Below are 22,718 nucleotides of genomic sequence, written 5' to 3' on the forward strand. Positions count from 1 at the left end.
GTTTTAACTAACACATACTAGGCACACAAACACTTGCCAAATTAGATTTACTTAATCCAGAAGTTAGAAGATAAAGAGTTTTAATTCTGGCTCTACTTCTAAGCCACTTTGAGTTAACTTAATTGACCTCTGTTTCCCTCATTCTGAGACAGAGTTTTATCCTGCTTACTTCCCAGTATCTTTATAAGAATCTAAAAAGAGAATATATATAAAGTACTCTTTAAAAGTCCAGAGAACTCTGTAAATATGAGGTTACATAATAATCTTGATTTATATGCTCTCTATTTTAGACGAATGATTAGTTCATTCTGGACTGTGGAGACAAGATAGTATAGTGGGCTAGAAGTTGAGATGCTGGTTTTAATCCTGATCCCCTTTAAATTTGTTGGGCCTTAATTTTCTTTTATCTCAAATGAGAAGCACAGAGCAAATTGGTATGGTGGTTCCCACCCTTGGTTATACATTGAAATCACCTGGTACTGAAAAATGCTGATGCCTGGAACTAACTAGCATAAGTTTGATTTAATTGGTTTGGGATGCATGCTAGGCCTTGAGAATTTTTTCTTCTCCTTTGCAGCCAAGGTTTGTTTTGTTTGTTTGTTTAAATCAGCAAAACCATTGTTCAGATACAATCTTACACAAAATTCCAGGTTACCAGTGAAGCTTCTGCAGTCATTTTTTTAGGACTTTAAGCTCTGCCAATCCTTTTTTCTCATATCCCATTTTAGAACTCCTAAGGCTTCATAGAACACTGTTAGAAAAACATTGGAATAGACCATTTTCAAGATCTCTTCCAGCTCCAAAACAATGTTAGGACCCTATGCCTTCTCACAAGATCTCTGTCCTTTTTCTTAATACCAATCTGACCCAGTGTCAGACTGATTATTGGAGGCTGGCTTTCAATTTACCTCCTGCTGATTACGCATTACGCTTGCTCTTTTGCTGCAAGGCAATGAATAGTCTAAAATTTAATAGGCAAAAAGACCTCCTGGGTTTCTTGTTGCCACCCCTCCCAGAGATTCTGAGTCAGTACATCCTGAGTGGGGGCCAGGTTGTCTGTATTTTCCACAAACAACTTTTCATGTTTTTGAAACAATTGGTTCATGGACCATGCTTTTGGGAATGATTGCTCTAAGACGATCTCAGTCTAAAGTAAAGAAATAAGGGATGCTGAAATGTGGGGACATAGTGGAATAGTGGATTTTCTCCTGAGCTCAGTGCCAGATCTACCAAAGAGGAGCATGTGGACATTTAAGACTTTAAATTCTATTCCATGGTATTTGACCACAGTTCTTTTTTTAAAGATTTTGTTTATTTGACAGAGAGAGACACAGCGAGAGAGGGAACACAAGCAGGGAGAGTGGGAGGGGGAGAAGCAGGCCCCCCTCGGAGCGGGGAGCCCGAGGCGGGGCTCGATCCCAGGACTTGGGATCATGACCCGAGCCGAAGGCAGACGCCTAACGACTGAACCATCCAGGCGCCCCTTGACTACAGTTCTTAGTTACTGCCCTAGAAATGCACCTGACAGTCATCTCTTCATCTGTGGCCAAGTCTGCAAGAGAGATGATAAGAACTGTGGTCAAGAGCAGTCAGGCAAGTAGGGTTTCAGATCTCTACCACTGTGACTCAACTGCTCTCTGTATGACTCTGAGCAAGTCACTTAATCTTAGGCCCAGGTTTTTCATCTGTAGGAAAGAATAAAACCCTCTTTTCTAGGCCCAGGTTTTCATGAAAATTAAACAAGATGATCTTTGTAAAGCACACAGTAAAGTTTCCAGCACACAGTAAATTTTGATAAATAGTAAGTATTATGTCAGCAGAGTCTGGACTGATAATCAGTTTTTGTTTTATCCTTAGGTGGTGTTTCTCTGAAATGAAATACATAAAACGTTTTATTTCAGGTAAGTGTTCATCTTATATCTGCTGAGGTTCTCAAGTTCAACATCTTACTTACTACTCTCCTGTACCATGTTCTACCCACAAAGCCAGGAAATTGGTTGCTATGCTCTCAGAGCACTCATTAAAGGATGAACTAAATCCCACCAAGAAGCTTCTTACAATTTTGGATCTCTAAGAAACTTCTTAGGGGAGGACACAGACTTGACTTCCCTCTGATCTGGCTTTGAGACTATTTTTGCTGCAAAGGTGGGAGGAAAAAAAATTACAAAATTGAACTTGAGGCTATTGTAGAAATTCTTTGGCTATAGCCACTGATGATACTAGTTCACATTAATTCACACAGAGAGTAATGTTTAAGTGGGTTTTTTTTAATTTTTAAATTTTTTAAAAATTAAATTAAATTTTTTTAAGATTTTATTTATTTATTTGACACAGAGAGAAAGACAGCCTAGAAAGGGAACACAAGCAGGAGGAGTAGGAGAGGGAGAAGCAGGCTCCCCGCTGAGCAGGGAGCCCAATGTAGGGCTCGATCCCAGCACCCTGGGGCGCTTAACGACTGAGCCACCCAGGCACCCCTGACTGTTTGTTTAGAGGGCAGTGAGAGGAATGTTCTACCTAAAGCCTTGAGGCAGACAGATAAGTGATTTAGTTTTGAAGGTGTTTAAACAGAAAGCCAAAGGTCTGCTGTGATAACCATGGTGTATCTTTAGCAAAAAGTAAAGGTGAGTGAATGTTTCTCATCTGTGTACGTTCAAAGGGAAATAGGAGTAGTCCAACAGAAACTTTCACTGGGCTCATTGATGTAATTGTAATTATTGATATTATAGTAAGATGAACCATGATTTGAACCCTCGACATCCTTTTTCCATGTGAGCTTAAGATGATCAAAAGGGTATTGTTGAATTTGTTTCCCTTTCTATAGAGATCTAAATTAATAACTCATTTCTCCAATCCCAGACCATACAATTTGCATCCTTAGTATCACAGTTTGCCTCATTAATATCAGTCAGTTTCTGTTGTGGCTATTTTGGAGAAAGCTTAGACTTGCCACCAATGTCTGGAACTAAACTCTCCACATAATTCCAACCAAATGACTGTTGACTATTTGAGAGGGTTCCCTCCAACAAAAGGAAAACTTTTTGTCATAGTTCTTTGTGGATATGCTTTTGAAAAATTTTTAAAATAGTAAAAGAGCTATGAGTGTGTGTGTTTGAGGAAGAGAGAGGGTGGTTTTCGGTTTAGTGAAACAAAAGCAATTCTATTTGAACTACATTTGTTGTCATAATTTTAGAAGCTGACAGGGTACCTAGCTGGCTCAGTCAGTAAAGTATGAGACTCTTAATTACTGGGTCGTGAGTTCGAGCCCCTCACTGGGTGTGGAGCCTTAAAAAATATATATATATATATATTTTTTAAAGATTTTATTTATTTATTTGACACAGAGAGAGCGAGCACAAGTAGGCAGAAAGGCAGGCAGAGGGAGAGGGAGAAGCAGACTCCCCGCTGAGCAGGGAGCCTGATGCGGGGCTCGATCCCAGAACCCTGGGATCATGACCTGAGCCGAAGGCAGACGTCTAACCGACTGAGCCACCCAGGCGCCCCTATATATATATATATTAAAGCTGAGCTTTGAAGAATGGGTGGATGGATTTTAGCTAAATCAAGGAATGTGCAAGTTACATAAAAGAGAATTATCCTGGGGCACCTGGGTGGCTCAGTTGGTTGAGCGACTGCCTTCGGCTCGGGTCATGATCCTGGAGTCCCGGGATCGAGTCCCACATCGGGCTCCCTGCTCAGCGGGCTCCCTGCTCAGCGGGGAGTCTGCTTCTCCCTCTGACCCTCCCCCCTCTCATGTACTTTCTCTCATTCTCTCTCTCAAATAAATAAATAAAATCTTTAAAAAAAAAAAAAAAAGAATTACCCTGAAATTGGGAAGGGAGAATTGTTAAAAATCTCACATGACATCTTTTGTAGTTTGAACCTTTCTTTAACTTAGGTATACTCAATGCATATGTAAAATCTTACATACATTTATCTGAAAATTGCCATTGTTATCTGCATTGGTAGCTCTCCAAATCCTATGCTTGTGCTTATGAAGGAAGAACCTTTACTGCTGCCATTACATTTGACTCAGTTCTTACATAGGGAATTTCATTCTCCTTGGCCTTGTTCCTAATCTCTTCTTGTCTCATGATAGCATCAGCATATTTCTGCACTTACAGACATATTATCTGGTTGAGATCTTGAGATATCCAGGCAGATCCTGTGCCCATCTTTGTCTTGTTCTCTTTGTTTTTATGGTAGTTCCCTAAACAGATGTTTAGAGCTGAGACTGTTTCTTTTTAATGTCCTTCAATGTAAGTTGTTGATATAGTGTCAAAGCATTGTTCAGTGAAACCCCTTCTGGGCTTGGGGCAGAACATTTCAGTTGAGGTAAGGCTTTGATGATCTGTTTCCATCAAAGGAATAACAAGTTTTAGAATATATATAAAATCATACAGGTTTTTACAGACAATTTCAGGAGGTTCACAAAGTTTCTGAAGCTCCTCTTTTGAGCCTTGGCTTAGAAAACAAAAGCAGATGCCTGGCTGGCTCAGTCAGTAGAGCGTATGACTCTTGATCTTGGGGTCGTGAGTTGGGTGTAGAGATTACTAAAAAAAGAAACTTAAAAAAAAGAAAACAAAAACAAGCAAACAAACCCTTTCCAGGCAGTGGCTAAACAGTATATCATTCAAGCAATCCTGCATAAATGTGATTTCTTAATTTATATTAAACAGCATTAAGTTCATAGTTATACCTGGAGTACAGATAGTCTGTATTCTACGATTGTGTGCTTTATTTCTCAGATCTTTCTTTAGAAGTGAGATTGGCCGGGCGCCTGGGTGGCTCGGTTGGTTAAGCGACTGCCTTCGGCTCAGGTCATGATCCTGGAGTCCCCGGATTGGGTCCCGCATCAGGGTCCCTGCTCAGCAGGGAGTCTGCTTCTCCCTCTGACCCTACCCCCTCTCGTGCACTCTCTCTCACTCTATCTCAAATAAATAAATAAAATCTTTAAAAAAAAAGATTTTATTTATTTGACAGAGAGAGCGTACAAGTAGGGGAAGTGGCAGGCAGAGGGAGAGTGAGAAGCAGGCTCCCCGCTGAGCAGAGAGCCCAGGATCATGACCTGAGCCAAAGGCAGACGCTCAATCAACTGAGCCACCCAGGCACCCCTATAATATTACCATCTTAACCATTTTTTTTAAAGATTTTTAATTTATTTTTTGACAGAGAGAGACCTAGCAAGAGAGGGAACACAAGCAGGGGGAGTGGGAGAGGGAGAAGCATGCTTCCCACGGATCAGGGAGCCCGATGCAGGGCTCGATCCCAGGACCCTGGGATCATGACCTGAGCCAAAGGCAGATGCCTAACGAATGAACCACCCAGGCACCCCCATCTTAACCATTTTTAAGTGTACAGCTCAGTGGCATTAAGTCCATTCACACCGCTGGGCAACCATTACCACCATTCATCTCAGAACTCTTTTTGTCTTATTAAACTGAAACTCTGTACCCCTTAAGCATTAACTCCCATTCCTCCAACCCCTGGTTCTTGGCAATTACCGTTTTTCTTTTTGTCTCTATGAATTTGACTACTACAGGTGCCTCATGTAAGTGGAATCTCATAGTATGTTTTTTCTGTGACTGGCTTATTTCACTCAACATAATGTTCTCAGTGTTCATCTGTGTTGTAGCATGTGTCATAATATCCTTTTTAAGATTGAATATTACAGTGTATGTATATATACCACATTTTGTCCATTCATATGTTGGACATTTGGGTTGCTTCTGTTCCTTGACTATTATGAATAGTGCTGCCATGAACATGAATGTACAAATATCTCTTCAAGTCCCTGCTTTCGATTCTTTTGGGTGTGTCCCTAGAGGTGAAATTTCTAGATTGTATGGTAATTCTATTTTTAATTTTTTGAGGACTCACCATACTGTTTTTCATAACAGCCACACCATTTTACATTCCCAGCAATAGTGCACAAGAGTTCTAATTTCTCCACATCTTTGACAATAGTTATTATTTTTTTAATAGTAGCCGTCCTAATGGATGCAATGGAGCAGGTTTGGGACAAAAAACTTGGAAAGACACCCTGAGACTATAGTACTTTAAGAACTTTTTAAGGCACCAGTGTACGGGGAGGGAGGTGTTAAGAGAATAGAGCAGGGGCACCTGGGTGGCTCAGTCAGTTGAGTGTCAGACTCTTAGTTTTGGCTCAGGTCACGATCCTCAGGGTTGTGGGTTCGAGCAGGTTGAGGTGTCTGCTTGAGATTCTTTCCTTACCTCTTCCCTCCTCCCTTCCATTCATATTAGAAACAAAACCTTAAAATATCTAAGACTAAGCATAAAAAGAAATGCACAAAAACCTATATGAAGAAAACTTTAAGACTACTGATGGACAAAAAGATGGCCTGAATAAATGGCAAAACAGGGCATGTTCCTCAATGATATACAGTGGCTCCCATTTTCACTCAGAGTAAAAGCCAAGGTCCTTACCAAACAACAACAACAACAAAACCCCCAGGACTCTTAAATACAGAGAACAAACTGGTGGCTGCCAGAGGGGAGGTGGGTGGGGTGATGGGTGAAACAGATTAAGGGAATCAAGAGTATACTTTGTAATGAACACTGAGTAATGTATAGAATTGTTGAATCATTATATTGTATACCTGAAACTAATACAACACTGTATGTTAATTATACTTCAGTTAAAAAAAAAGTCGAGGTCCTCGCAGTGGCTGTTTAGATTGTGAATGTTCTGCCCCCACCTTGCCTGATCTCTCCTACCACTCTGCTCCTTACCTCACTGCTGCAGCTACTCTGGCTTTCCTGCTTTTCCTTAAACAGTCTTTGTTCTCATTATTCCTTCTAATTGCCAACACTCTTCCTCCAGATAAGCCTTTGGCTAACTCCCTTGTCCACTTCAAGTTTTTGCTCAGTCTCGTCTTTTCTGTAAGGCCTACATGAATTTCAGCTCCACACCACTCCCCCATCCTCCAGAGAGTGGAGAGGGGCTGGAAACGGAGTTAATAATTGATCATGCCTATGTGAGGAAGCCTCCATAAAATTCCGTGCGGGGTTCAGAGAGCTTTCAGGCTCTCAAATACATTCGCATGAGGAGTTGGTTTTGCAACCCAACTCCACTGCAGCGGATGCTCCTGCACTCTCACCCTCTCAGACCTCGCCCTATGTATCTCTTCATCTGGCTATTCATCTGTATCCTCTATCATAACCTTTAATAAATTGATAAATATTTCCCTGAGTGAGCTGCTCTAGAAAATTAATTGAACTTGAGAAGAGGGTCATTGGAACCTCTGATCTACAGCTGGTTGATCAGAAGCACAGGTAATAGCTTGAGCTTACAATTAATATCTGAAATTGGGGAGTGGGGGATTCTCATAAGGCTGTACCTTTACCTTGAGATCTGACGCTATCTCTGGGTAGATAGTGTCAGAACTGACTTAAATTATAGGATACCCAGCTGGTGTTGTCAGAGACTTGCTTATTGTAAGGACACCCCCCCACCCCCCCGCTGTCTCATACATTTGGTGACCAAAAGTGTCAGAAGTGAAGTGTTCTCTATGAGTAGTAAAGGAGACTCAAAGGAGAGACAGTAGGGAAGACTGGGTTTTCCCTACCTAGGAAGGAAAGCTGAAGTTTTTCCTTTACACACCTATCTTTGTTTAAAAAGGTTATTTGATTATCGGGAAAAAATATTTGGATCTATTCTTCACCAAGACTTTCACTGCTGTTGTAAAACACAGATCAAATATCATTTTCCCCATTAAACTTTTCTTGATTTCTCTGACTAGAATAACTATCTTCCCTCCAAACCATTTTGGTAGTTTGTTTACTATCCCTTCCTCCAGGTTCCCTTAAGGCAATTACCATTTGCATTATATTTATTTGTACCATTAGAGCTAATTCCTTTCCCTATTCACAGTCTTCATTTTCGTATCTCACTGTAACATGTACATGGTAAGGTTTTTTGGTTGGTTTTTTTTTTTTTTTGTCCCCAGCTTTGAGGGGATATAATTGACATATATTGTGTAAGTTTAAGATGTACAACATGATTGTATATTGCAAAATGCACATAGTAGGTACTAAGTGAACATTTAATAGACTAAAGATTAAATTAGAAAATGAAGAAAATAAGGTGTCAGGGATTCCCATCATTTTTGCAGCTGTGATATCCCATAACTATGATTTTGCTATTACAGTACCCTTTATCAAACTCCTTAAAATGACTGTAAGACTGCTATTGTTTCTATTGTTTTTAATAAACTAAAAAGTGAACTTTAATAGATTTAATTTTTAGGATCTCTTCATTATTTTAGAAAAAGCTAGAACAATTTGAGGTGTTTTATGACCAGTGTTAGAAGTTGTGTTTTAAATCCTTCTGCTATGTTGGAGGTATCCATTCAGTTAGATCTTTCCAATAAGCCAGTTGCCAAGTTTAACTTTGGGATAACAAGTTAGCACACAGGCATTATGTCTTTCGTGACATAACTTTACTGTCCCCATCCTGCCTTTCCCCAAACAGAAGTGATTACTGTTTTCTCTGTGCTCCAATTGAAGCTACTTCTATTATCCCGCTGTTGTGTAATTACTTTTTTATGTGTCTGTCTTCCCTTCTAAATAGTGAGCTCTTTAAGGATAGGGATTGTGTGTTGGTAATTTCCACTTTCCCCATAGTTTCTGGGACTGGGACATTGTGGGTATTAAATAAATGATAGATGTATTAATATAAATAAAGTATATTCTGACAAGGATTCTGGCCAAATGACTGTACCAAAGACAATCTCTTCAGATGGCTTAGTGGTAAAATGTCAGGATTTGATTAAATGATGAATTTTGTGTATTCAGCCTATGGTATGGTTAATTGCCCTTAAGAACCTTTTCTTTAATTGTTGTTGTTGTTGTTGTTTTGGGATTTTGTTTTGTTTTGTTTTAAGTAATCTCTACAGCCTACGTGGGGCTTAACTCACAACCCTGAGATCAAGAGTTGCATGCTGTTATCTATTGAGCCAGCCAGGCACCTTTAAGGGCCTTCTCTTTGTAAACCACATTTTGTTTGGATCCTACCCATTTCTCTATCTCATTGTCTTTCATCTTTCACCTGGAGTTTGTAGGAAGTAAATAGTGACTGAGAGGTCAGTTGTTACTCCACCACCATCTCTAAGAACTTGGAAATAAGGGAAGTTAGACTTATGACTGAGAATTAAATTTTAACATTAACATATATCAAGGCAAAGTTATCAAAAATCATCTTAAAAAGGAAAACTGGACAAATTAAGACTTGATTAAAGATATTTATCTAAAGAACATTCACTGAAGCACTGTTGGTTAGCAGTGGCAACATAGAAACAGGTCAGCGAGAGGCATACTCAGGTTGTGCCTTACTGTCCAAGGGAGAGAATGTAGCCAACCAGCTTGAACATTCCTATCTCCCATCTGTGGCCTGATGCTATTAAACCTTTGAAACATGCAATTTAATTTCCCTACCTCAAATTCCAAGTTAATCAAGCAACTTTCTTTCCGATTATGACTTGTTTCTTATGTGTATCTTTCTACAAGGAGAAAATGAACTTCATGCCAAAGCAAATATTATCATCACTATGACAGTTAATCTATTTCATTGAAAAGAATCATTTGCCATTCTGGTTTTACATCAGCCTCTGACCCCTTTTTAATGTTAGTTTGAATTGTAGGTTTTATCTTAGTAAAGAGCCAAAACCAAGTTTCTGAGCCTAAAAATTGAAGTCCAGATCCTGGACTTCAGTGAATTCAACAAGATAAATTCCACTTTGTTGAATTTTACCTCATATAATTGTCAAATGTAACCCCTTCACATCCTCCCCATTGCCATTGCCTTAATTCACCTACTTATTATTTTTCCTCTGGATTAAAATAATAGCATCTCAACTCATTTTCTGGCCATCAGTCAGAATACACTGCACACTGATATATCTTTAAAACATAAGTTTCTTTTTTTTTTTTTTAAAGATTTATTTATTTATTTGAGAGAGCAAGAATGAGAGAGAGTACATGAGAGGGGGGAGGGTCAGAGGGAGAAGCAGGCTCCTCGCTGAGCAGGGAGCCCGATGCGGGACTCGATCCTGGGACTCCAGGATCATGACCTGAGCTGAAGGCAGTCGCCCAACCAACTGAGCCACCCAGGCGCCCAAAACATAAGTTTCATTACGTTAACTTTTAAAGTATTTAATGGTATTCTGCAATGTCCTCCATTCCATTACCTTTCATATCTTGTTCCTCAGCCCTGCCTGGAAAATTCTGTCTCCCATATTCATTATGCTAACTTATATTAATGCTTTAAGACTCAGCACCAGATCTGCTCCAAGAAACTTTAACTGACCCCCACAATTTGGTTTAGATATTCCTCTTTTGCACTTCCATGACATCCTGTCCTTACCTCTATCATACTATCCACTACACTATAGAGCAATTGTTTACTCATATGTCTCCCCTACTGGACAGTGAATTTCTTCACGGCAGCGATAGGGATATTGTCTGAATCTTTTCTATATTCCCTAGCTCTTAGTATAATACTTGATCTGTTAAATGAATTTAAGAACCTCTCTTATAACTTTATTCATTTCATTTAAACTTCAACAAGCTTCTGCATCTCCTTTCATCTCTTCCAATCTGAACATTTATCCCTAGTTACTTTTTTCCCCACTTTGAACTTGTCACACTCTTGCTGTTTCCTCAGAGCCATATGACCCACAAAGTACCATGTGTGTGTGCATGTGTGTCCATTAAGGAGATTGTCAGGTATCACAAGTTTATGAAATATCATTTTAATATATAATTCCTCATAGGGCGCCTGGGTGGCTCAGTTGTTAAGCGTCTGCCTTCGGCTCGGGTCATGATCCCAGGGTCCTGGGATTAAGTCCCCACATCAGACTCCCTGCTTACTGGGAAGCCTGCTTCTTCCTCTCCCACTCCCCTGCTTGTGTTCCCTCTCTCGCTGTCTCTCTCTCTCTCTGTCAAATAAATAAATAAAATCTTAGGGCGCCTGGGTGGCTCAGTTGGTTGAGCGACTGCCTTCGGCTCAGGTCATGATCCCAGGGTCCTGGGATCCAGCCTCGCATCGGGTTCCCTGCTCTGCGGGGAGCCTGCTTCTCCCTCTCCCACTCCCCCTGCTTGTGTTCCCTCTCTCTCTGTCAAATAAATAAATAAAATCTTTAAATAAATAAATAAATAAATAAATAAATAAATAAATAAATAAATAAAATCTTAAAAAAAAGAGAAAGAGAGAGATTTCAAGATTCTAGCAGAATCTTGTCATTTATTAAAATATATATATATATAATTCCTCCCATAGAATACAATATGATTGAATAAAAATAGTTTAAATAAAATGTAACTGAAAATGTAGGTAACCTCTGGCTCTTAAAATTACTACATAAATGATAGCAAGTAGACAAAAAAAAAAAAAATCTTTGAGATGAAAATCCTAAGCAGTTGGCTAGGTTCACCCACTACCTTAATGAGTACTGCACACCACACAGAGCATCCAACTGAGATTTATGCTTCAGTAAAATCACTCTATGGGGATTTTCAAGGTCTTGTGAGCTTTCAAGGTTGCTCATGAAAGTTATACAAATATTGAATCTGAGAATGCCAGGTCTGCAGTACCACATATATATGCTAGGCTTGATGATGTATTAAACAATGTAAGTTATGGGTTTTGACCTCAAAAAGTATACAGATGTTTCCCTTTATTCAAAGGACTCATGAATTTCCACCTCCTCTAGGAAATCCTATTTCGAAGAGGTAGTGAATGAATGGTCTCTTTACAGATACATTTTTAATTATTGGATAATGACTGTGATTGCTTTAGATTTATAGATTAATCTGGGGGGTAATTTGTATTTTTTGCAATATTGAGTCTCCTTATCCAGGAGACTCAATTTCTCTATTAATTCAGGTCTTCTTCTGTGGCCCTCAGTAAAATTTTGTATCTTTTCATATAGACCCATACATTTTTTTTTTTTTTAAGATTTTATTTATTTGACAGAGAGAGACACAGCAAGAGAGGGAACACAAGCAGGGGGAGTGGGAGAGGGAGAAGAAGGCTTCCCGCCAGGCAGGGAGCCTGATGTGGGGCTCGATTCCAGGACCCTGGGATCATGACCTGAGCCGAAGGCAAACACTTAACGACTGAGCCACCCAGGCGCCCCTAGACCCATACATTTATTGTTAGTTTTATTCATAGATATTTTAAATTTTGTTGCTATTTAAGTGATAGTTTTTCCATTATTTTTTCTGATTATTATAAGTATCTAGAAAGGCTATTTCATTGTAAATTTATTTTGTGACTGGGCACCTTACCAAAATCTTGTTATTTCTATAATTTCTAGAGTCATGGAGTAGTCCTAAGATAGGAAAGGAGGGGCAGTGGAAATTTTCTTGTCCAACCTTCTCATGTACAGATAAAACTCAGAGTAGTCCAAACAGGTTTGACTGAAATCTTAGGCCTCATGAATCTCTAGTCATTGAGTTTGACAAAATATTGTAAAGAGGCAAGGGAGCAAGACTGAGACAACAGACTGCTAAGGTCTGACCTCTTAAATCTGTATCTTGATGTGGTCATTACCAATCCAAGCTTTACAAATTCAGAAATTCAATGTACAGCTTGTCTTAGGAGGGATCCAGTCTCAGGAGATCAATTCACTCCTTTCTTTCTGGCAAGAAAAATTTATCAACAAGACAGCTAAGTTGCAGTTTAACATGGAAAATCTAATAACATCTAGGGCATTATCTTCTCATGGCCAGCTCTACTCAGGAGAGCAAATTAGAGATCCCAGAATCACAGCAAAGAGAACGGGATGTTTTTATGTGGTATTTACATTAAGATATGGTACTCTGATATTCTTTTCTGTTTTAATCATGATATTAGATAAATGTCCAATGATGTTTCTTTCCAAATAACTCTGATAGGCGTTATAGTGAGAGAAAACTTTCCCTAGGCAATGGCTGAAACAGTGATAAATGTTTCAGTATTTTCTCTTCTAAAAACTCATTCCTTCGCTCTCTCGTGACCAACATGTTAGTTTTAAAAGAGTAGAGCTTCTCTTAGATTAGCTCTATTTTAACTCCATGGCTTCCTTTCTAGAGAAGAACCCTAAGTTCCATGCTGAAATGTATTTAGGCTGTACTTTAATCTTACCAGCTTGCTTATTTATTTATTTATTTATGGGGGCGGGGCAGAGGAAGAGGGAGAGAGAGAATCCGAAGCAGGCTCGGTACTCCACACTCAGTGCAGAGCACAACCAGCCCTGACATCATGACCTGAACAAAAATCAAGAGTCACACATCCAACCAACTGAACCACCCCGGTGCCCCTATCATCTTTTAAGCAGATTACTTCAGGAATATTTCCATAGATGGGTTAAACGTTTATTAATGTTGATACTTGTTAACTGCCTTTCAAGGGTATAGTAGGTATGTTTAAAATCTGGTCCCCAAATTCTATATATACCTTTTTTGGTCCTATAGCTTCCCTATCAAACATAACACAGCTTCTTGAGATCAACTATGAAACTGGCCACTAAGCATGACCCATCAGTAGTTATTGAAATTCAGGGATTGTCAGGATTCTCTGTTAGGTGGAGTTGCCCACCTGCTCAATCTTTTGTCAGAACTGTTACTGTTGCTTTAGGTGGCATTTATCTGGGTGGGCCCAACTGACCAGGCTACTGTGTGATTTGGAATTGTTGGACTAGAATGAAAATATGTACCCTGAATGTCAGTAATGGTATTGGAAATCTCTGAAAGATAAATTGGAGAATTGAAATCCCTAACACGGTTTGAGGTTGGATAAGCTTGGAGTGGAGTGGATAAGCCCATTTAAGCAGCAAAGCTGAGATGTCCTAGATCTATGCTGAGAAACAAGTAAAGTGCTTCTAATTCATTTTATTGGCTGCTGCTCATTCAGTAAGTAAGTGGATCAGCCAGATTTTAGGCCTCAGGCCCCTGAATACCCAGTGCAGTTACCACAGTTACCCTACGCTGGAAGGTAAGGATGGTACTATATTAAGTAGCACACTCAAGAACTTGGGGTTTATCTCAGTACTCACCAGCTGGGAAGAGATAAGGATGGAACTTACGCAGGCTTTTCTTTTGGCTCTTGCTTGCCTCCAGGGCTTACAGGACTCAGGAGAAATTTAATGAATAAAGGAATTTATAAATAGAGCTGTCTGAAAATGTAGAGACCATCTTGAGAGTGATTTCTTCTGTACTTGAAGTATTTACGTGAGGCAGCCAGGGTTGCTAAACACAGGGAATGACTGCTCTGGATGGAGGATGGATTAAGGATCTCCCAGTCCCGTTCTAGTTGTGAAATTCTGTAATTTCCAGGATTAGAGCAACTCTGGGAGGTTATCCAAGATCCAGGGTGGCCCCCAGCACAGACCTTCCTGGTGGGAGTGGAGGGCAATTCTGAAAGTAATTATTTTTACTTGGGCTTAGTTTAATTTAGTTCACCCTGGTCGTTCAGTGACTCTCCTTAGACCCAATAAAACCCCTTATGATATGAGAAAACCATTTGACAACTCCATTTGGCACTGTGATCCAGGGATGTTCCCAGTTTAGTCTCAAAGCCAGCATTTCCTGGAGACATAGCAGAGAGCCTAATTAATACTGGAGTGACTTAAACTCCCACAGCTTGTTGACCTGGTAGCATTAGGAATATTCTGCCTTCTGCTGTGAAGTAGAGTAGTAGAGCACAGATCACTAGCAGAGAACTGACATATGGGGCCCAGAAAATTCCTCACAACTTATGATTTTGGATTCTGTGAGTCACAGACCCTCCCCACTTCATGGCTGCCACATTTGTATCTAATAAAGTAGGGCAGCTAAGGTAATTAAGCTAAGCTAATGTGTCTTTGGATTGATTTTAACTAAGAGGTGTACAGATCCCAGAGCTGATTTTAAACATCACCTGACAAAGTGTTTGTATTCTTTATAGCACTTGTCTTGATGAAGGGACATCTTATAACTTGTATTTTTCAGAAGGGCTAATATTCTTAATAATTTTACCTACTGCTTATCTTCGTTCTTTTTTTTTTTTTTTTTCCCAATTCCCTACTTAGAAGCCAGGCTCTGTGCAAGGGCTTTAGAAGACACAGAAATTAATTAGACATGCTCACACTAGCCAATCTGATAGAGGAGATAAAATTTAAAAAATAATTATAACATAAGGAAGAACAAATGATTAGGAGAATAATACCGATGAAGTAATATAGCAGTTTGGAGAGGTGGGGGAATTATTTCTGGATCAGAGAAAGGGAGAAACTACATTGGATTCATGGAATTTGAGCTTGCCTTTGTTAAGATAGCCTTTGAAGGATTTTGACTGATACAGAGCAAGGGCTTTACCCTTGGAAGGGACAGCGTGAGTGGTGGCATAGATGCAGGAAAGTCTGGGCCATTTTTAGGGAATTGTACATAGGCCAGTTTGAATAAAGATAAATAGTGGGAAAGAAAGGTGAAAGAATAGTTAGGGTTCAAATGGGAGCATCTTGAATGTGTGGTTGATATCTGGACTTCATTCAGTAATCCTTGGGGAGCCACTGCGGGTTTTGACCTGTCAGGAAGAAGACATGATCAGTGTTCTGCTTTAGGGCAGCAGTGGTTAGTGTGTAAAAGTCAGAAGCAGGATACTGAATCCAGAAGGAAAGTAAAAGGAATCTGAGATGATAGTCGTGGGATTAGAAAGGAAGTAATAACTTCAAGAGATCTTCAGATAGAATATATAGGACCTGGCAGGTAATCAGAGGGGGAACTGAAGATGATTCTTGGATTTCATGAACAAGTTAGAATAGTAAGACAGAGGGGCGCCTGGATTGTTCAGTCATTTAGCGTCCGCCTTCGGCTCAGGTCCTGATCCCAGGGTCCTGGGATCGAGTCCCACATCAGGCTCCCTGCTCAGCGGGAAGCCTGCTTCTCCCTCTCCCACTCCCCCTGCTTGTGTTCCCTCTCTTGCTGTGTTTCTCTCTGTCAAATAAATAAATAAAATCTTAAAAAAAAAAAAAAGAATAGTAAGACAGAGAAACAGATATGTTAAAAATCAGAGAAGGTAAGAAATATCATTTTGGAACATGATTATCTTGAGATGCTAGTGAGCAGGTAAGAGGAAATGTCCAACATTTGGGATTAAAGATGGTTTTAGGAGCTAGGGGCAGAGATGCAATGAGAGGATTTGATATCATAATTCAAGGAAAACACACACAGACAACAGGGAGAACAATGCTTTGGGGAATAGCCCATGTGCAAGGCACTGTAGAAAATGCTTGATATACTTTATATAATCTTTGCAACCAAGGTGAAGCAATTATCTTCATGTGAGAGACGAAAGACTGAAGTTCAGAGTGATTATCTCATTACCCCAAGGTTACACTTTAATAAGTGTTGGCTCCAGCGTTTAACTTTAGGTCAGCCTAACTGCTACATCACATTGCAAAGCAATCAAAGAGGTAGGGGAAGAAAAATGAGGGAAATGAATTATCATGAGAACAAGGAATGAAAAGACCAAGTATCTTAATGAACTATATGGGGGCCACGGGATAGAAAAGACAGAGGTAAGGAGGTGAAATGTCTTCAAATTTAGTAGCTCCAGCTTTTGTTGGGAATTGGTGCCAAAGCCATATAGATGCCAGGCTTAGGGACATCAAGAAAGGCTATGTAGGGACCTTCAACTGTGCTTGGCCTAGCTGGAGGTTGAGTTCCATCTACAATTGTACATTTTAACTTACTCAAACACTTATCCCAGAAGCATCCAGATGACTTTCCAACCTTCTTTTTAGCAGGAGAAACTACTTTTTTAAACTTAAAATATAGGAACATACCAGATAAAAGTGGAGTTATTCAAGTTGAGAGAAAGGAAGTGCTGCTCTCTACCTCCTCCTTGCTCCTCTCTACCCTGAACTATATTTCAGGCCCTGAGAAACCTGCCTGCTTTACATAACACCATTTGAAAACCCTGCTGTATTTTTCCTTTTTTTTTCAGTGAGGAAGGGAAGTGATTATTATTATAGGTAAGAAAAGCTAGAAAACTGAAGGTAAAAGTCATTTGCTTTAGGTACAAATAATTTAGGAATCCAGCTGAGAATAGAACAGAGGTTTCCAAACTCCCCATCAGTCAGTGTTCTTTCTGGCCCTTGACTCAAATTTTATTTGTTTAAAAAGGAATGTAACATTTGCTTTCTAAGATTTCATTCAACAGACATTTGTTAACTACCTATACATGCAAAACAGTTAAGACTAAGTAAATGTTGACTTAACTTTTATAGACTAAAAGAAAAAGAAAATAAACTACCCAAAAACATATTTTACTACTTAATAAGGAGCTTACTTTGTGAGACTGCAAAATTACAAACACCAGAAGATTATTTGGTCAGACCCAATTTAAAGCTCTAGGCAGACAAGAAGGGTTTTTGTAACACACAACTGCTTTATAAAATCTGCCTTCTAGATGAAGCAGATAACTCCTGAGGAAGACTCCGAGTTTGAAAATAGAAGCAGTAGCTAAGAAACTGTAGTAGTTTGTGTGTTCCTTTCCACCCATTTTGTATTTGAAGTTTATATTAATCTTTAGCTTTTTTGTTTTAAACCTCCTGAAACTAAATCCAAGTTAATTGAAAGGTTATTCGAAGTCTATGAATCACCCTTGGAAGAAGCAGGTTGAAAATTGGGGTACTGAGACTCACTTCACTTTCCCTATCTAGAGGAGAAAGAAAAAAAAAAAGTCCACAAAAAAGGAGTGTGGCAATTTCCCAAAAGCCAAGATGCTGTTAGAAGTAGAAAATGCGGGACGCCTGGGTGGCTCAGTCGGTTAAGCGTCTGCCTTCGGCTCAGGTCATGATCCCAGGGTCCTGGGATCGAGTCCCGCATCGGGCTCCCTGCTCCGCAGGGAGCCTGCTTCTCCCTCTGCCTCTGTCTCTCTCTCTGTCTCTCATGAATAAATAAAAAAATAAAAAAAAAAATCTTAAAAAAAAAAGTTGAAAATGGAAGGAAATTTTGTCGTCTAAATGACCTCATAGACAAGTAGATGTTTCAACATACTCCCACCCCTCCCAGAATTTTAAAGAAGATCTGTGTTTTCCTGTCAGAAAGTAGTTGTGGTTGAAATAAGGACATGAAGTGGGGACTGTAACTGAGAAGAAAGGGAGAATGTGGAGTGCTGGTGGGTTTGGGACTGTGCTTGAAAGCATTTTGGGGTAAACTTGCTTTTTAATTATGTATGTGCTTCTGTTGCTTTAAAAAAACAAACTTTTGTTAGCTTTGCCGAGATTCATGTGATATGAATTGGGATGGGAGAACCTGATTTCTGGAGTAACTAGGGATTTGTGCATTGGATATAATAGCGAACTCTGGGAAACCTTAATAGAATGGTTCATGATTTTATATGACAGTCTGGGGGAAATGTAGCTCTTAGTTGTAGTCAGGGGATGATGGGCATATCTGCTTCTGTGTGAGAATCCTATCCTCAGATTCTGACATGCAGAAGTTTGTTCCTTTGTTGATGAAAAATCTATTCTCTGAAAGACAGATTTGTTCATTAAGAGCCAATTATGACTTGTATGCATGCAGTCGATGACATTCTAGTACTGAGAGTCATCAGCTATGCCGCTGCCAGACTTCATTGTTTATTGTAGTTTATGTAGCTTTCAGATGGAGCTAAATATAAACTTGAAGACTTTCTCCAAACCTTTATACTTAGTAAATTTACTAGTTTTTTGTGTATAATAACTGGGTGGGGTGGATGCAGGATGCTGGCAGCACAGAATCACAGCTAGGGCTTGGAGGAACTCGAAGCTGGTTTGCACTATTTGCCAATTGGAAGACTGTGAACTGGTAGATCAATATTCCACCCCCAACCCCAAGTTTCAGTAAGGTTGTCTTTATGTTACATGATTCAGTTCAAGGTCAAGGCAGCTTAGAGATTATCAGCTAAAGATGGGACCTGTTATTTCTACCTTTGATTCTCATATCTAAATGAAAGAGTTTTAGATCCTATAACTATGTCTTTTTTTTTTTTTTTGAGAGAGAGAAAGAACATGTGCACACATGTAAGGGTGGTGGTAGGGGAGGAGCAGAGGTAGAGGGAGAGGGAGAGAGAGAATGTTAAGCAGTGTCTACACTTGGCTCGGAGCCCGACAGGGACTTGATCCCACAATGCTGAGATCATGACCTGAGCTGAAATCAAGAGTTAGACGCTTAACAGCCTGAGCCACCCAGGTGCCCCATGTCTTACAGAAGCTGGTGCTATTCCTTGACTTCTCTTCGATGCCTCTTCTTATGACTCTAGTGTTTTTCAACCTTCTTTTAAAAATGTAATGAATCCCCCCCCCAAATATTTAGTAATTACAAAGGGAAAACTAGTAAGTTTACAGTGGAGAATTCTGGCAGACACCATCTTAACCAAGCAATCTAGGTTCGTATCACTAGGAATGCACATGACAGCATGTATTCCCTGATAGGATGCCCTGAGAAGGGCACATCAGACAAACACAAGTTGAGGCACACTCTACAAAACAATTGGTCAGTACCTTTCAAAAGTGTCAAGGTCATGAAAAACAAAGAATCGGGAACATTGACAAGTTGAAGACATGCAGCTAAATGCAATGTAAGATACTGGATTGGGTCCTAGAGCCAAAAAAAAAAAAAGGACATTAGTGGAAAGCATTGGTAAAAAATAATTTCTGGGGGCGCCTGGGTGGCTCAGTCGTTAAGCGTCTGCCTTCGGCTCAGGTCATGGTCTCAGGGTCCTGGGATGGAGCCCCGCATCGGGCTCCCTGCTCAGCAGGAAGCCTGCCTCTCCCTCTCCCACTCCCCCTGCTTGTGTTCCTGCTCTAGCTATCTCTCTCTCTGTCAAATAAATAAATAAAATCTTAAAAAAAAATAATTTCTGTACTTCAGTTTATATTATTATATGAAGGTTAATTTCTTAGTGTATAATTGTTCTATTATGGTATATAAGATATTAACATAAGAATAGAGTGGGGGGGCACCTGGGTGGCTCAGTCATTAAGCATCTGCCTTCAGCTCAGGTCATGATCCCAGGGTCCTGGGATGGAGTCCCCCATTGGGCTCCCTGCTCAGCGGGAGGCCTGCCTCTCCCCTCTCCCATTCCCCCTGTTTGTGTTCCCTCTCTCGCTATCTCTCTTACTGTCAAATAAATAAATAAAATCTTAAAAAAAAAAAAAAAGAATACAGTGTGTGAAGGGTATATGGAAATTCTCTATACTATTTTTGCAACTCTTCTGTAAGTTTAAAATTATCTCAAAATAAAATGTTTTTCTTTTAAATGTGGTGACCCAAATTGGCCTATTCTCTCAATAAGGGTTATTAAAAAATTACTCTCCTGAATAAGATAGGAAGGGTATTTCATATGATTGGTATATTTAATTTTTTAGTTCTTTTGTTATTTTTTTTAATTTAACTTTAATTTTTTAGTTCTTTTGTTATTATGTGTTGAATAGATGTAAAGTTTATAACAAATGTGTAAGTTGTAAAGAGTAACAATAACATAAACACAAGTGTAGCTTGAAGCTCTCAGTATATATGGCTTTTCCATCCTCCCCACTCTCTCCCTAACCTTTATCCTGAATTTTGTACTTTCATTCTCTCGTTTCTCTTTATAGGTTTACCTTGAAAGTATGTGTTCCTAATGATAGAGTTTTGCATGATTTTTAACTTTATGTAAGTGGAACATCGTATGTATTCTTTTGTAATTTTCCTCCTAAATATTATATTCCTGAGATTTAATCATGTTAATGTGCTTAACTGTAGTTCATTCATTTTCACTGCTGTGTAGCTTTCCGTTGTACGAACATACCACAGGTTACTTCTCTATTTTACCATTAATAGCTATTTGGTTGGTTTCCAATTTTGCTGTTATGAAGAATGCTACCATACACATCCTGTATATGACATATTATGAGAGTCTCCATAGGGTGTATACATAAAATGGACTGACTGGATTATAGGATAAATGCCCCATCAACTCTATAAGATAAAGCCAAATTGTTTCCCAAAGTGGTTGTTCAATTTTTAAGACCATCAACAGTATGTAAGTGTTCCACTGGTTCCACTTTTTCTCTAGCACAGTATTATTAGACTTAAAACTTTTTTACCAATTTAGTGGGTATGTATATTAAAATTTTAAAACATTGCCGTTTATTGTCTACTCTGAATCAAGCACTATGGCAGACATTTTCATACCTTATTTAACTTAATCCTCTCATAACTCTTCTCTGTCCCGTAATAGACACAAATGTTGTACTTAGTTTGTAATACATAATTACCCCTAACTCTCTCTCTGACAAATTTATTCTTTAGTGGGTCTTTCTCCATCTTGTATCTCCCTAATTTATTTCCTGTTTCTTTTTTTTAAATCTCAGTTTAGAAAAAATTTGAGGGAAGGCTCTCTGGTTTCTAAGTGGTTACTAATTTACCCCAGCTCACATTGTCATTTTTAGTAGCAGACTGAAATTAAACCTGGTTCCCTAGCTCCCAATCTTTTTCTTTTCTCTTTTTTTTCTCTCTCTCTTCCCTTTTTCCTCCCACATTCCATTTCTTCCTCCCTTCCTTCACATTCTTCCTCTCTGAGGTTTTTGTTTGTTTGTTTTCCTTTTCTTCCTCTGAGTTTAACAGCTTAAATATACTTTCCAGATGGCTGCTTTGTAATGTGATGTGTGTGCAGAGAACATTACCAGATTGGGTGAGTTCCTGATTCTAGCTAAACAGTCATTACTCAGGCCCCTGGCTGGCCATTAAGTCCCTTATAACCATTTCACGTTCCTAGCTATACTCCTTGTGTGGATTTGGCCAGACTACCCTCTGAGAGCTGCTGATGGCCCTGCAGGGGATGGAGAGAAGCCAGAACTTCAGGACATCCCATCCTTGGCTCTTCTTTCTTGGCAGCTGTAGAAACCCCAAGCCTACTGTGAAGATGTAGGCAACTTACAGTAGGATTGGGTTCCTAGAGAATGGTGATATTAGAACTGCTAAAATTATTTAGGAAAACACAGATTCTGTTGACAGAAGAAACAGACATTAGGTTGGGATACAAACTTTGTAGCCAACAAGCACAAATAATTTTGTTTGGCCTGCACAATATTTAATTTTCTTTCTTTTTCATTTGGATACTTTTATAGGAAGCATGCATTCTCCAATTTGTCCCAGTACCCAGCATTTCATTTCCTATTGTTTTATATCTAACTGCTGTTAACTTTCTGGCTCCTATTTGAGTTATTTGATGCAACTCTGCCTAGATTACTGAAATATGCATTTTATCCTTAATGAGGTCACTTGGGCCTCACAGCAGAACTGGAAGATACATTGTTATTCCAAATCACAGTTTTCCAGCTAGTTGTGTTTTTTTTGGTTTGGTTTATGTTGTTGTTGTTGTTGTTGTTGTTTTCTGATAGCTGAACATCTCTTGGCTGGAAATATCCTTTTATTTAGACTTTACATTTCCCTAAAGATATGAATTTTTTCCCCATCTGATCCTGTTTGGGGTGATTAAGATGAAAATACCTATAAAGTTTTCTAGTCTTGGCTTATCCACACTTAGTGGCTTGGGAGACCTGAAAGAAATTGTTTAAAATAAATATACTTTATTGGCCTTTTCTGGGTTGGGTTAAGGATGAAGAGAAAGAAGAGTTTTTCTGTGTAGCAAACTCATGGGGTTTCATGAAGTATAATTTTCAAAAAGTTAAAAAATATGACTCTCATAT

At 39.2% G+C, this 22,718-nt stretch overlaps 1 protein-coding gene across 1 annotated transcript in view; it reads left to right on the forward strand.

Annotated features, from left to right (window-relative positions):
- The first annotated feature begins 1,578 nt into the window (after positions 1-1,578).
- LOC123849755 (phospholipid-transporting ATPase FetA-like) overlaps positions 1,579-22,718 on the forward strand; it is a 111,664-nt gene continuing 90,524 nt past the window's right edge. The window contains exon 1 of the mRNA XM_045882626.3: positions 1,579-1,901. Within this exon, the coding sequence (XP_045738582.2) occupies positions 1,811-1,901 (91 nt within the window). The 5' untranslated portion in view covers positions 1,579-1,810. The remainder of the gene's footprint in view (positions 1,902-22,718) is intronic.

The sequence above is a fragment of the Mirounga angustirostris genome, unplaced genomic scaffold (genome assembly GCF_029215605.1).
Source record: "Mirounga angustirostris isolate CCGP_5_RB_7025 unplaced genomic scaffold, mMirAng1.0.hap1 SCAF_15, whole genome shotgun sequence".
NCBI lineage: Eukaryota > Metazoa > Chordata > Mammalia > Carnivora > Phocidae > Mirounga > Mirounga angustirostris.